Source organism: Phodopus roborovskii, unplaced genomic scaffold (assembly GCF_943737965.1).
Source record: "Phodopus roborovskii unplaced genomic scaffold, PHOROB, whole genome shotgun sequence".
Lineage (NCBI taxonomy): Eukaryota > Metazoa > Chordata > Mammalia > Rodentia > Cricetidae > Phodopus > Phodopus roborovskii.
The window spans coordinates 6,573,060-6,584,411 of record NW_026126599.1 but is presented as its reverse complement, the minus strand read 5'-3'; the positions used below and the strand labels follow the sequence as shown (position 1 = coordinate 6,584,411).

Here is an 11,352-nt window from a genome sequence, read left to right as displayed (position 1 = left end):
CACACACACACACACACACACACACACACACGTGACACTGAGGGAGAGATCCTTTTGCAGATGGGGATAGCATCTTTGCAATGTGTTCAGTGGAAAGCCGGGATGTGCTACACACACAAGGGACACAGGCCACCCCAGTAGGAGGGCCACACAGCCATCAAAGGGGACAAACAGGAAGCACACATGGGACACCAAGGGTCCAAAAGGACAGGTAGGACTGGGTTCCACTAGCATTTACGGGGGCTGGAGGAAGGGCTCACAGAGTTTAATAGAAGGAAGGCTCAGGACTCTTCCCAAGGGATTCTGGTACTACCCGCCCTCCCCCCCAGAAAACGACAAAACTGTGAGAAAGAACAAATGAGCCTAAGACAAGGGTGGCCACACAGCCTGCCTTGAAGGCTTCCTAGGAATAGGCTCTGATTCTTTTCTGTTCAGGCCAGAGGTTTCAGCTGAACTCCTTAGAACAGCCACATCATGGCCTCCTGGATGGGGAGAAGGTAGCTACAAATCCAGGAGACGCTCCTCACAGGTCTCCACAGGCCACTTGGAAGCCCCTCCAAACACGTCGACATTGTTGTCCACCCATGGGATGATATTTCCAGGCATGTTCGTGGAGCAGTTGGCAATGTTGATGATTTCCTGTGCCCGGAGGACACGATCCCATATGTTGAACTGGCTAAGCTCTCCAACAAAGGCCTGTGTGGCATCAAATCTGCCACCTACGGTGTCCTGGAAAATGGAAACAGACACTTTGGGGGAAGGTTCACAAGCAGAACTGGCCTCCTGACTTCCAGGGAAGTGAGATGGAGAGAACCATGGACTCTATAGGTCCTGAAGCCCCATGGCATTTGAGGTGTGGGAAAACCACCCATTTTACAGGGACAACTGAGGCAGAAGGGGAAGATAGTAGCTTAAAGCCTGACTCTGTGGCCCTCTCAGGGCAGAAGCAGTGGAGAAGCTGAGGAAGGAGGCCATAAACAAGACTGCAAGCCTTCAAAGTACTTAGCAGTCACTAAGCTAGCTCATCCCTGCCCAGGACCAGCTGGCTTTTTTGCTGCCCCTCACCTAGATAATCTCTTGGATCACCTTTCGTCCCACCCACCTCTCTGCAGGTACCCTAGGTGAAAATGCAGGGACTCCCAGGGACGCTGGAGATGCCTTCCTATAGTGTTTACCCTATAAGGCAGCTGGACACAGTCTACCCTGTATCTTTGTCAGTCTTGGGCTGTGCAGCCAGGGAGGTTGCTCACAGGGCTGGCTTTCAGGACAGTGGCGGGGTCTGTCAGACAAGAACAAGGGGATCCTGGGTGGTTGGGATGCATAGCCTCCTTTGCATCATCCCTGAGAGTACCCACCTGCTCCTGTCCCAGGATGAGCACACCTCCAGGCTTGATGGGATGCCAGGGTGCCAGGTTCTCCCCAGTACCGAGTTTCTCCCCATCCTGGAATGCTTCCCACATGCCATCTCGAGTGGTCCAGGTGATGCAGATGTGGTGCCACTTGCCATCACTAACAAACAAGGGCAGCTGTGCGACCTGTGGGTATCAATACACAGGTGAGGACTTGCCAGGTTCCAATCCCAATACACTACCCCAGGGAAAGGAAGGAAATCTCACCTGAAGCCCCACAGATACTCTTCTTTTCACTACCCAGGATTCCTGCTGGGCTCCCCTCCCCTGCCTTGTGTGACAATCAGGAGACTGGGTGAAGCCTCAGGACACTGGACATTCTTGGTTCTGGGCCTGGCTACACACTGACCCATTCATGCTAGCCTGTGCTCTCTGTATAGACCTGACCAGTAGCACTCAGGGACCTGTGTGTGTACCAGGCCTCTCCAGTGCCAAGGGAAGGGCAGGAGGTTCCATGCATGTGTGTTAGTATAGTACAGGGGTATGCACATACAGACCCCACACTCAACTACTGGAACGCCCCAGCAGCCTGTTAGCACAAGGCTGTGATAGCCCTGTTGTTACTGTTGGTCTCCTAGCAACCTGAAGTCTCCCTCACAGGAATTGAATGTTTACAAGAGGTCTAAAGGGAGCTGAAAACAAGGCTCTTAGGCACTACAGTGTTATTTAGAACAATAAATCCTTAGCTCAGGAAAGTTGTCTCTGCTAGAAGCTGTGCAGGCTCACTCCACTCCACAGACTTTCAGCTTCTCTACAATGCTCCCTAAGTAAACAAACTCCACCCAGTGACAGTTTGGTAAAGACAGGCAGGCAGGGGTCTCCTCTGCACCCACCCCAAATGGAGGCTTGGCTTGGGGCATCTACAGCAGAGGAGGCCATTCAAATGCCAGACGAAGGGCATTTTTTATTGTGTTGAATCTGACTTTAGGAGAAGAGAGACAGGGTTTTGCTGTGAGCCATAAGCTGGCTTTAACTTCACAGTCATCTGCAGTAGCTCCCCAAGTGCTGAAAGAGTATGCTGTAGAGCCCAACTAGGTGGCTGAGTGACCAGAGGCTCCAAACAAGTCTTTGGAGGAGACCATACTCCTGAATGCCTATGGAAATGGGGCAAGGCTACAGAGCAGAAGAGAAGAGCAATTGCCAAGGGCCGAAGAGGGCTGGGCAGGAGTTGACTGCAGTGGTGAATGAGGGAATGTGGCAGTGGGATTGTTCCATATTTTTACTGTGGTGTGACTCTACAACTGTATGCATTTGTCAAGGCCAGCTAAAACTGAAGCGTACATTTAAAAGGTCAGTTTTTCTATAGCTACTTTGTGTTTAAGAGTCAACTGGTAATTCTGCAACACGGTAGAATGGATAAGAATTATTTTGTGATCATAATTCTTGGTTGAACTAGAGTATTTTTTGCAACATTCCTTGTCATCAGAGACACGGTTAAAGTTTAAAACTAGAAGCAGCAGAAAACTAGCTTGTAAAATTTATCGAAGTAGACTACAGGCTAGACTGTCTTAGGGAAATAAACATTAACACATAAATCAATGTTTTACATGGGGGGGGGAAAGGTCAGTTTTGCCATGTGTAAAATTTATCTCAATAAATATAACCCCTTTGAAGTGTATGCCTACGCTCTCACGTGGGTACCCTCAACCAGAGCATCTAGGGAGGACCGCAGGAGCTGCCTGTGCACGTGGAGCCCTGCTTTCCTACCCTTCCATTCCTTCAACACCTGGATCCTCAACTGCTTCCTGGCCAGACTCAGAGCTCAGGTCTCCATGGGCTGCAAATACACTATGCCACACCCATCCCACTGCCCGCCCTCTAGGGTGGGACAGTCTCCTCCATGCTGAGGAGGACAATCACCACAGCCCCAGTTGATGGGTGAACAGACTATGGCCAGCCGGGAACTTCTCTGTGTGTTACCTTAAGTCAGCCAAGGACTGACTTCTTCCAGCATCTACACCCTTGGACACCAGGGTGAAGTTCGAGCAGGCCTCACCTTGTCGTTGATGAGCAGCTCAATGGGATTATTACCCCACTCTATCAGTACAATCTCATTGGCTTGCCCAGGTACAGCGTAGGAGAATGGTGTGCCGATGCCTGGCGAGGCACTGGATCGCAGCCACAGGCAGATGGTAAAGGCGTAGAGCTCGGGCAATGTCTTCTTGATCTTGCCATACAGGTAGTTTGTGCGGAGAGGAAGGGACACTTTGAATGCATCTGGTGACTTGAATGCACTGTTGCCTGGATAAAAGGAAAAGGGGCTATAGCAGGCTAGCCTGACCCAAGGACCCATCACTCAGGCAGACCTAGAACATTTCAGCTTCTGGTCAAAGTGCCCAAATCCAGCAGCCCTAGGGACAGTCCTTGTCTCCTGGAAGATTATATTCTGGGGTTGGGGGCGGCAGACCAAAGCCAGTAGAAGGGAAAAGGGACAGGGAAGCAGTGATCTCTAGGAGGACAGTGGCTAGAGACAGCTGAGGACATGGGAAGGCCTGCGGGTTTGTTTCCCCACACCCGGCCTGTTAGGAAAAGAGCTAGAGAGATAGATCAGCTGCTAAGCCCACTTGCTGCCCTTCCAGAGAACTCCCATTCAACTCCCAGTAGTCACATGACAATTCACAACCATTTATAACTCCAGTTCCAGGGGTTCTAACCCTCTCTTCTTGCCTGCACAGGCACTGTACATACATGGCATATATGCATATATCCAGGTACATACACATAACAAAAAAGTTTCTTTTAAAGAGGCCTCTTCATTCCTGTTTCTTTGTATAAAGGCCTTGCTATGTACCCTGCAGCCAGGGCTGGCTTTGAACTCACAATCACTCTGCCTCAGCCTAGCAAGTATTGGGGTTTACAGATATGTACCACCACAGTCTGCAAGAGGTTTCTTTAAATCTATGAGTAAACAACAACAGAAACAAAAGTGCACAACTTCAGTCCTTTCTGATTGCTATTTTCTAGTCTCAGTCAATGGTTAAAAACTGGAGGAAGGGTCTAGAGAGAAACTGGATTTGATTTCTCGTTCTGTAAGCCAGGAAAGTCTTCCTCAGCAGAGTCTTGTTTTCTCCCATCTTTCCGTGAGCTCTCAGCTGCTCTGGCTTCTTCCACAATGGCAGGCTTTGAAACCCAAGGGACTGGGCTTGGAGGAGGAAATGTCTCCTGGGGACCTGAGCACTCGATAAACACTTGTGAGCAAGTAAGCCTGCATCACTTGTCACCATACATGAGTAGCATTGCTCAAGTGAAGGTGTCTTGACACTACAGTTTTACTCAGAAGTGACTGTTTGCTCCAGTCCCTGATGGGAAACCCTTTGTCCCTGACATGACCTTTCCCTCTCAAGACAGGACTGTGTTGCTGGACCATATACTGTAAATGTGGACCCAGGAGAGGCAGATACTTGCAAAGGTACTCCCACCCTCAGGCTAACACCTTTAGCCTTTCTAGACCTTACTGATAGTGGTGAGACCTCCCCTCCCCCCATCTCAAACTGTCCACATGTATGAGGCACTTCTGAAGTCTTTGCAAACAAATTCTTATATGGCATGTAACTTTCAGCATAGTCTTGATTTAAGCTCAAACAGTTGTGTTACCCAAAGTTTGCAGGGAACTAATTTATTCTGTGAGTGGCCATACCGCAAGCTTTCCTTGTACACAAGGGTCAGATCCCGCTAGTGAAGGTGCCTCCCTAGTCCTCACTCACCAACACCACTTTTTAAGCACCTCTAAAGGACCAGACAAGACAGCCAGACATTATTCCATCATGACCTTCCGGAATGAAAAGTCCCAGGCCTTATCTGAAAAGGTCTCCAGCACAGCTCAGAGTCTAGGGTCACCTTTCTGGTCTTTGGGTTTTCCAGCTAGTATTTTCTCATGCCCCTGTGACTGTGTAGTCTTCCTGATTCATCCTGACCTCCCATGATAGGCCTCCCTGAAAACAGGCTGCAGACCTGCTGAGTGCCTGTCTAGAGCCGGAAAGACCTGGTCATCTCAAGTACGCAAGGAAGCAAGCCATAGTAAAAGCAACTTGCCTCTCATTGTGCTGAAGAAAAATGAGAGAGAGAGAGAGAGAGAGAGAGAGAGAGAGAGAGAGAGAGAGAGAGAACAAGACAACACTCTCTCCAATTTTGCACATTGTACTGTTGTGTTGAGGCTCAGAGAAATGACTTTTCCAAGGTCACACAGCTACTAAGCCAACAGAACCAGAAAGTCCCTCTTTCCACTGATATAACCAGTGCTTAGTCTTCAAGTGGCAAATAGCCATGTTCTTAATGAAGACATCATTATCTAATAAGGAGAAATGACTTCTATGCTTGCAGGTGGGCAGGCTTGCCAATTTAATAAGATTCAGGGTCTGAAATATCATTAGGTCAGTGACAGCTGATAGGTTTAATTAGAGCTGGGAGAACTGAGAGGCAGAGAAGGGGGCTTTAGCCTGAAAACCGGTACCCTTTATTTGAATAAAAACAGCTTGGAGGTTCAGATGAAACTTAGTTAGAACCAATTAAGGAATTAAAAGGCTTGACCAATAAATCAGAAACTGTAGGTGGTGGACAAGCCTAAGGAGGGGGGCAGGCAGCCTGGGGCTTAAAGGGAGGAGGCTCTGGTCTTGGTGCCAATGCTGATTTCAATACCCAGCCAGCTGCACCTGGCCAGCTGACCTGGACCCTGAGACCTTTGCAAATGAACAGGTCTTGCAACCAAGAGAAGTGGGCATCCTGGGAACACAGGTGCTGGGTGGAGTCAGTGGCTACCTGCTGGACTCTAGAGAATTTCCTGCTCAGCAGGGGTAAAAGCCTATTTCTTCTCTGGGATCACTACCAACCTTCTCGGATCTGCAGAGATTGGAAGCATCATCATCACCTCACCCATATCTGCCATGGATACCTGTTGCAGAGCTAATAGAAGATACAGAACCCACAGGTAAGCATCCAGCTTACAACTGATGAAGAATGAAGGACCACCGGACAGAGACTCCCCAAAGCCTGGTCACACGGTGGAGGCCTGCCTCTATTGGGCTCTGCTGGATGCATCTAAGGAACCTGGTGGAGTTCCCACTCTTAGTGAACTTTGGGGGATGGGCATTTCCATACCCTGTACAGTGGACACAGAACAGAATGAGCACACATTCAGAAGTATCCAGAAACAAATGGCTTACCAGATGGTCATTTTCCTTTGCAACTCATTCCAGAACTGAGTAGGTGGGACACAAGGAAAAAGTCTAGCATTCCTGTGATGGGGGAGTCAAAGGGAAGTCTGGGACTGGAGATGGTAATTAAGAACACTTATTGGTCTTGTAGAAGACCCAGGCTCATCTCCCAGAACCCACAGGGTGGTTCCCAGTCATCTGTAACTCCAGTTCCAGGGGATCCAACACCCTTGTTTAGACTCCATGGGCACCAGGTACATACATACATACATACATACATACATACATATATATATATATATATGAAAAACCCATACACATAAAATAATTATATATACATATAGGTACCCATATGTATAAATATACATCCACACATATACACACAGACATATTTATGTATACAGAGAGAGAGAGAGAGAGAGAGAGTTTGAAGAAGCTTAGTGGCTCCTCTGAACCATGTCATATAAGAGGCTTGGCTCTTATAGGGCTCAGCATCCCATGGCCTCACTCAGCTGTGAACTTTCAGTGAGAACTATGGGGCAGCTGATCCTGAACCCTGACTGTTCCTGGTGGCTGTGAACAGGCAGGCTGAGAACATGTGGGAGAATTATTAAGTGGCAGCTCCCAAGTAACTTTTCCAGTGCTCTGGAGTCCAGGAACAGAGAATGAAGAGACTCAGGTTTATGTTCCTGGGACATGTGTCTCAGGCTTCTTTGACTAGTATCCATAAAGGGTATTTGTCTGCCTGGGAAATGAACATTTCCTTATCTGTGAAATGGGTACACTGCCTGGCACTAATTCCATTCTCTATCTCAGAATTCTACTGACTTGTCCCCTTGCTGGCCAGCTGGCCACTGTGCCAAGTGAAACACACAGCTACCAAGTCCTCCTTTGGTTACTTATTACTGTGTTCACTCCATGGCTCCGTGTGTCCCAAGGATCTGCTATGGCTGTGGGATAGACGTTGTCCTCCCTCTTGTCAGTCAAAAAAGGCACCACAGGGAGTTGCTTTGCCTCTGACAAAGGCTCTGAGACCTAGTGGGTCTCCCAATGTCACCTAGCAGCAGAAGTAAGACAGAAGAGACTGTTTTGAAAACTCAAGAATCTATGTCAAGCCTGTAGACCCAACATTTGGGAGGCTGACCTAGAAGGATGGCAAGCCAAAGGCCAGTTTAGGCTACATAACAAGATGCTCTTTCAAGAAAACAAAACAAAACACACAAACAAAAAACCTAAACAGAATAGAAGTCAAATAGGTAAGCCACACTCCTCATTCTTTTATTAGAAAGACAAGGGAAATAATAGAAAATAGGAAGGGGTCATGGGAAACCTGGGACTCCTAATGAAATAATATCCCATTAGCCCATACCCTACTGTACCTGACCTTTCTTTTCATTACAAGTCACTGGACATTTTCTATTGGATGGTCTCATATCAATCATAAAATTGAAAGTGTCTTTGTTAGCTTAGTGCATCTGAGAATATAATTCTATACCCTCTGTCATTAATCCTAAAATGTCACAGGCCACCCAGAGAGTTGGAGGGGTGGTTGAGACCACCAACTGAAGCATCTAGGACCCTTTATCTCTCCTCTCCTTCCATCTCTGGTAGGAGAATCTTACCCACCACAGCACAGGATGTGAAAAATAAACAGAGTCTGCTGTAATGACTATTTAAAAAAAGAGACTGAACTGCCCATCTAGCAGGAGGTCAGGGGTCAGGCTGTTGATCCAAGCTGGTCCTGAGTTCCTTTGTTTTCCCAGGGTAACTGGTAGGGTTTGGGGCTAATCTGTATGACCACTGTCAATCACCCGTGTCATTTACACACACATCTGAGGATCATCTTCATGCTGTTGACACGGGCACTGCTGTATTGCTGCCAGTAAATGGAAGTCCTAGGTCTGCCCAATGTGGTAAAAAGGAGGCCACTCTCGGGCAGAGCATCAGGCACCCAGCACGTACCTCGCTCCAGCTCAGTCACCCTCTGCAGCAGCGCGTTCAGTGTACTCTCTGTCTTCTGTCGGTGAGCTGATGTCTCATTGTGGAGCAGGGACTTCTCATCCTCCAGCTCGGCCACCTTGCGCAGCAACTGCCTCTCCAGCTCCCCGAGCCTCCGCTGGAGCACCTCTCGAAAGTCGCTTGGCAGCCCCGCGTTAGATGCATTTGTGCGGAGCTGTAGCTTTGAAAGGGTGGAGGGGGACATATTCAGGCCAGCTGAATAGAAACTGTGGCACGAGGCTCCAATGACCCAACCACACAGCGAGAGGCTTCCAACGCAGCATTAAATGGTGCCAGCGGCTCAAAAAAGAACATTTTTTCTGATACTTTCTTTTGGTAGGGAAAGCCTTTCAAAGTCAGACAAAAACTACTTAGCTGCAATGTTTGAAACTTGTGAATCTCACTCTCTTCTCTTGAAAAGCTGCTTTAGTTAACATCTATAGTTCTATGTCATAGAAAGCCCAAAAATACAGGCAAGGTTTTTTTTTTTTTTTTTTCAAGCAAATAATCAATGGTACAGTGAACTTTTGTCTAGAAATAAACACCATTCCCAAATTCCAAAATGGTACAGGGTCAGGTGCTCAGAGATATCCCTGGGAAATGACAGGCACAAGACATTACTATTCTAACCTCCAGAAAGCGTTGTTTTTAGGGTTGTACCCAAATCCTCACTTCCTATTTCTCTTACTCCAATGCCATCATGCTCGCTCAGAGGCAGTCTGCCACCCTCATCCACCAGCCCTTGGGAAGCTCTTGTACCTCTGTGTCCCAATGCTCCAGATTACAAATTGTAGAAAACAGGACCTGCCTCGTGCTATTCTCTAGTACAAGGGTAAAAATTAAATAATATGCCTGAGCCACATTTAGAACTCAAGAAGTGTTAGCTCTTAGTAATCCTAATGACTCATGGGATGTGCAGATGCTGGGGATACTGTATGTAGCCATTAAGCCAAAAGAAACCCTCCAATAAGTTAGCAATAATTAACACCTGTAATTTAAACATCAGTTTTTGCTAATAGGTATTTTGATAAATGCTGTTAACAGAAATGTCCACACTTCTTAAACAAGGTGGGAAGATGAAAATTAATTGAAGATTCCCACCCTATCCCATCCCACCCCCCCCAAGTTCCAAACTGTACACGGGAGAAGACAGGGGGATGAAGTCGGTTCTCCTAAAGTCATGGCAAAGGGCACCTTAAAAAAAAAAAGTTATGACTCGGTGAAGATGAATAAAGGTGTCTTTGAGGTTACTAAGGGGCTTGTTCGCACTTGGAGGTCTCTAGCTTCCCCCCTCCACTCTTCCGCAGATCAGTCAAACCCAGTCCTCCCACACTCCGACCCAGTTTGTCAAAGAAAACACCAGATGCCCAGGGGCAGCTGACCTCTGGAGACAGGCTCTCAGCACTGGGCACAGCCAGCAGGAGCATGTACCGCTTCCGATCGCTGAGATTTACAAGGAGAGGAAACAGGCTGTCAGGGTCACCGAGTATTGCCCTCCAGGCTAGACTGTCTGGGTTCAATAACCAAAAACCTCACTAAGTTCAGGGTAAGACTAATCGGTAAGTCCCAGCGTGTGCGACAGGATGGAGGTGGGGGTGGGGATTTCACCTTTCCCATCTGACAAGGGGACAGAGGAGGGCAGGGAGAAGGGAGGCCACTCCAGTAAGGTTCAGAGAGAAAGCGAGGCTTGTACCTGGGATTTCAGCTCTCCCCATGGATGGGCGCGCACGTACCCCCCTCCACGCAATTTCTGTCCTACGGTTCTGGGGCCACCACCCCCTAGATGCCCTCACACGCAGCTACCTCGAGGTTCTCCAAGCGGTCCTTGAGGGTCTGCAGCGAGCGGCTAAGCTGTTCCACGACGTGGCCCGGGTCCCGCGGCAAGTCGCCCATGGTGTCCTTGCCCGTGGCCCCCGCGCCGCGCGCCTTGCCGCCTGCCAGCCCCTCACAGCGGGCCAGCTTGCCGGTGAGCTCTCGGATGGCCTCGCGCTGGGCATTCAGGGTCTCCTTCTGCTGCAGGACGGTCTCTCGCAGCTGGAGCACAGCGGCACGTAACTCCTCCTCGGGGCTCATCGTGCCGCCCTGCATGGGCATCGCGGGCAACGGGCAGCCGGCGCGCGCCGCTTCGGGGGGCAACGCGGTGCACACGAAGCGACTGCCAGGTATCGGACTGTCCTGGGCTCCTCCCGCGGCCACGGCGAGCGCCACGCCGGCCGTCAGCAGCGCCAGCATCTCGCTGACCCGAGCGCTCACTTCAGCATGAGTCTCTGGATTGCCGTCTGGGCGCCTTCGCGGCCGGCTACGTCTGTCCGAGCCCAGCGCTCGAAGGAACCGCTAGAAGAGCCGAACTCACAGCACAAGCGCCGCCTGCCGTCGCAGAAGGCCACTCTTCCCTTGGAGCCCCGTTCTGGCCCGGGCTCTGCCCGCGCGCCCTTTCTTAAGCTTGGAGGGCGTGGCCACCTGTGCGTGGGGCTCGAGTTGCTTTCTCTGGTTGGTCTGCTTGCGTGCGCGTCACGCGGAGGGCGGGGCGGGGGCGCATCTCTAAGCGGGCCAGGCGCCCGGGTTCTAGCGTGGGCTGTGTTCATGAGGCGCAGATGCGGGGTCCCCAAAGCTGCTTGGAAAAGGAAAACTGGAGTTCATAATGGTCATAGGAAGCGTTGGCGGATCTCTCTCAGGAGTCCCTCGCGGGGCTCGCAGGCAGAGAAACCCGGGGGACACCCTCACGCCCACGATGAATCGTGATGGCACCGGCTTCCGGCGCCGCCTGAGAAATCCTGACCAAGGTGTGATTCCAC

The 11,352-nt window shown here is 49.8% G+C and overlaps 1 protein-coding gene across 1 annotated transcript; it reads right to left on the bottom strand.

Annotated features, from left to right (window-relative positions):
- Positions 1-202: 202 nt before the first annotated feature.
- Nptx2 (neuronal pentraxin 2) lies at positions 203-10,889 on the bottom strand. The gene is made up of 5 exons (XM_051205486.1): positions 10,361-10,889; positions 8,522-8,738; positions 3,406-3,650; positions 1,356-1,535; positions 203-729 (listed from the first exon to the last, which is right to left on the bottom strand). Exons 1-5 carry the CDS (start codon positions 10,787-10,789, stop codon positions 502-504), a joined length of 1,299 nt encoding a protein of 432 aa, XP_051061443.1. The 5' UTR covers positions 10,790-10,889; the 3' UTR covers positions 203-501.
- Between the last annotated feature and the right edge of the window lie 463 nt (positions 10,890-11,352).

What these genes read in the sequence shown, in the direction of transcription:
- Nptx2 (XM_051205486.1), bottom strand. Translation starts at nt 10,789, where the DNA reads ATGCTGGCGCTGCTGACGGCCGGCGTGGCGCTCGCCGTGGCCGCGGGA. An exon ending in GGTGACTGAGCTGGAGCGAG is followed by an intron (nt 3,651 to 8,521) that starts GTACGTGCTGGG and finishes CCTTTTATCCAG; the next exon opens with GCAACAGTGCATTCAAGTCA. An exon ending in AGCTGCTCATCAACGACAAG is followed by an intron (nt 1,536 to 3,405) that starts GTGAGGCCTGCT and finishes TGATACCCACAG; the next exon opens with GTCGCACAGCTGCCCTTGTT.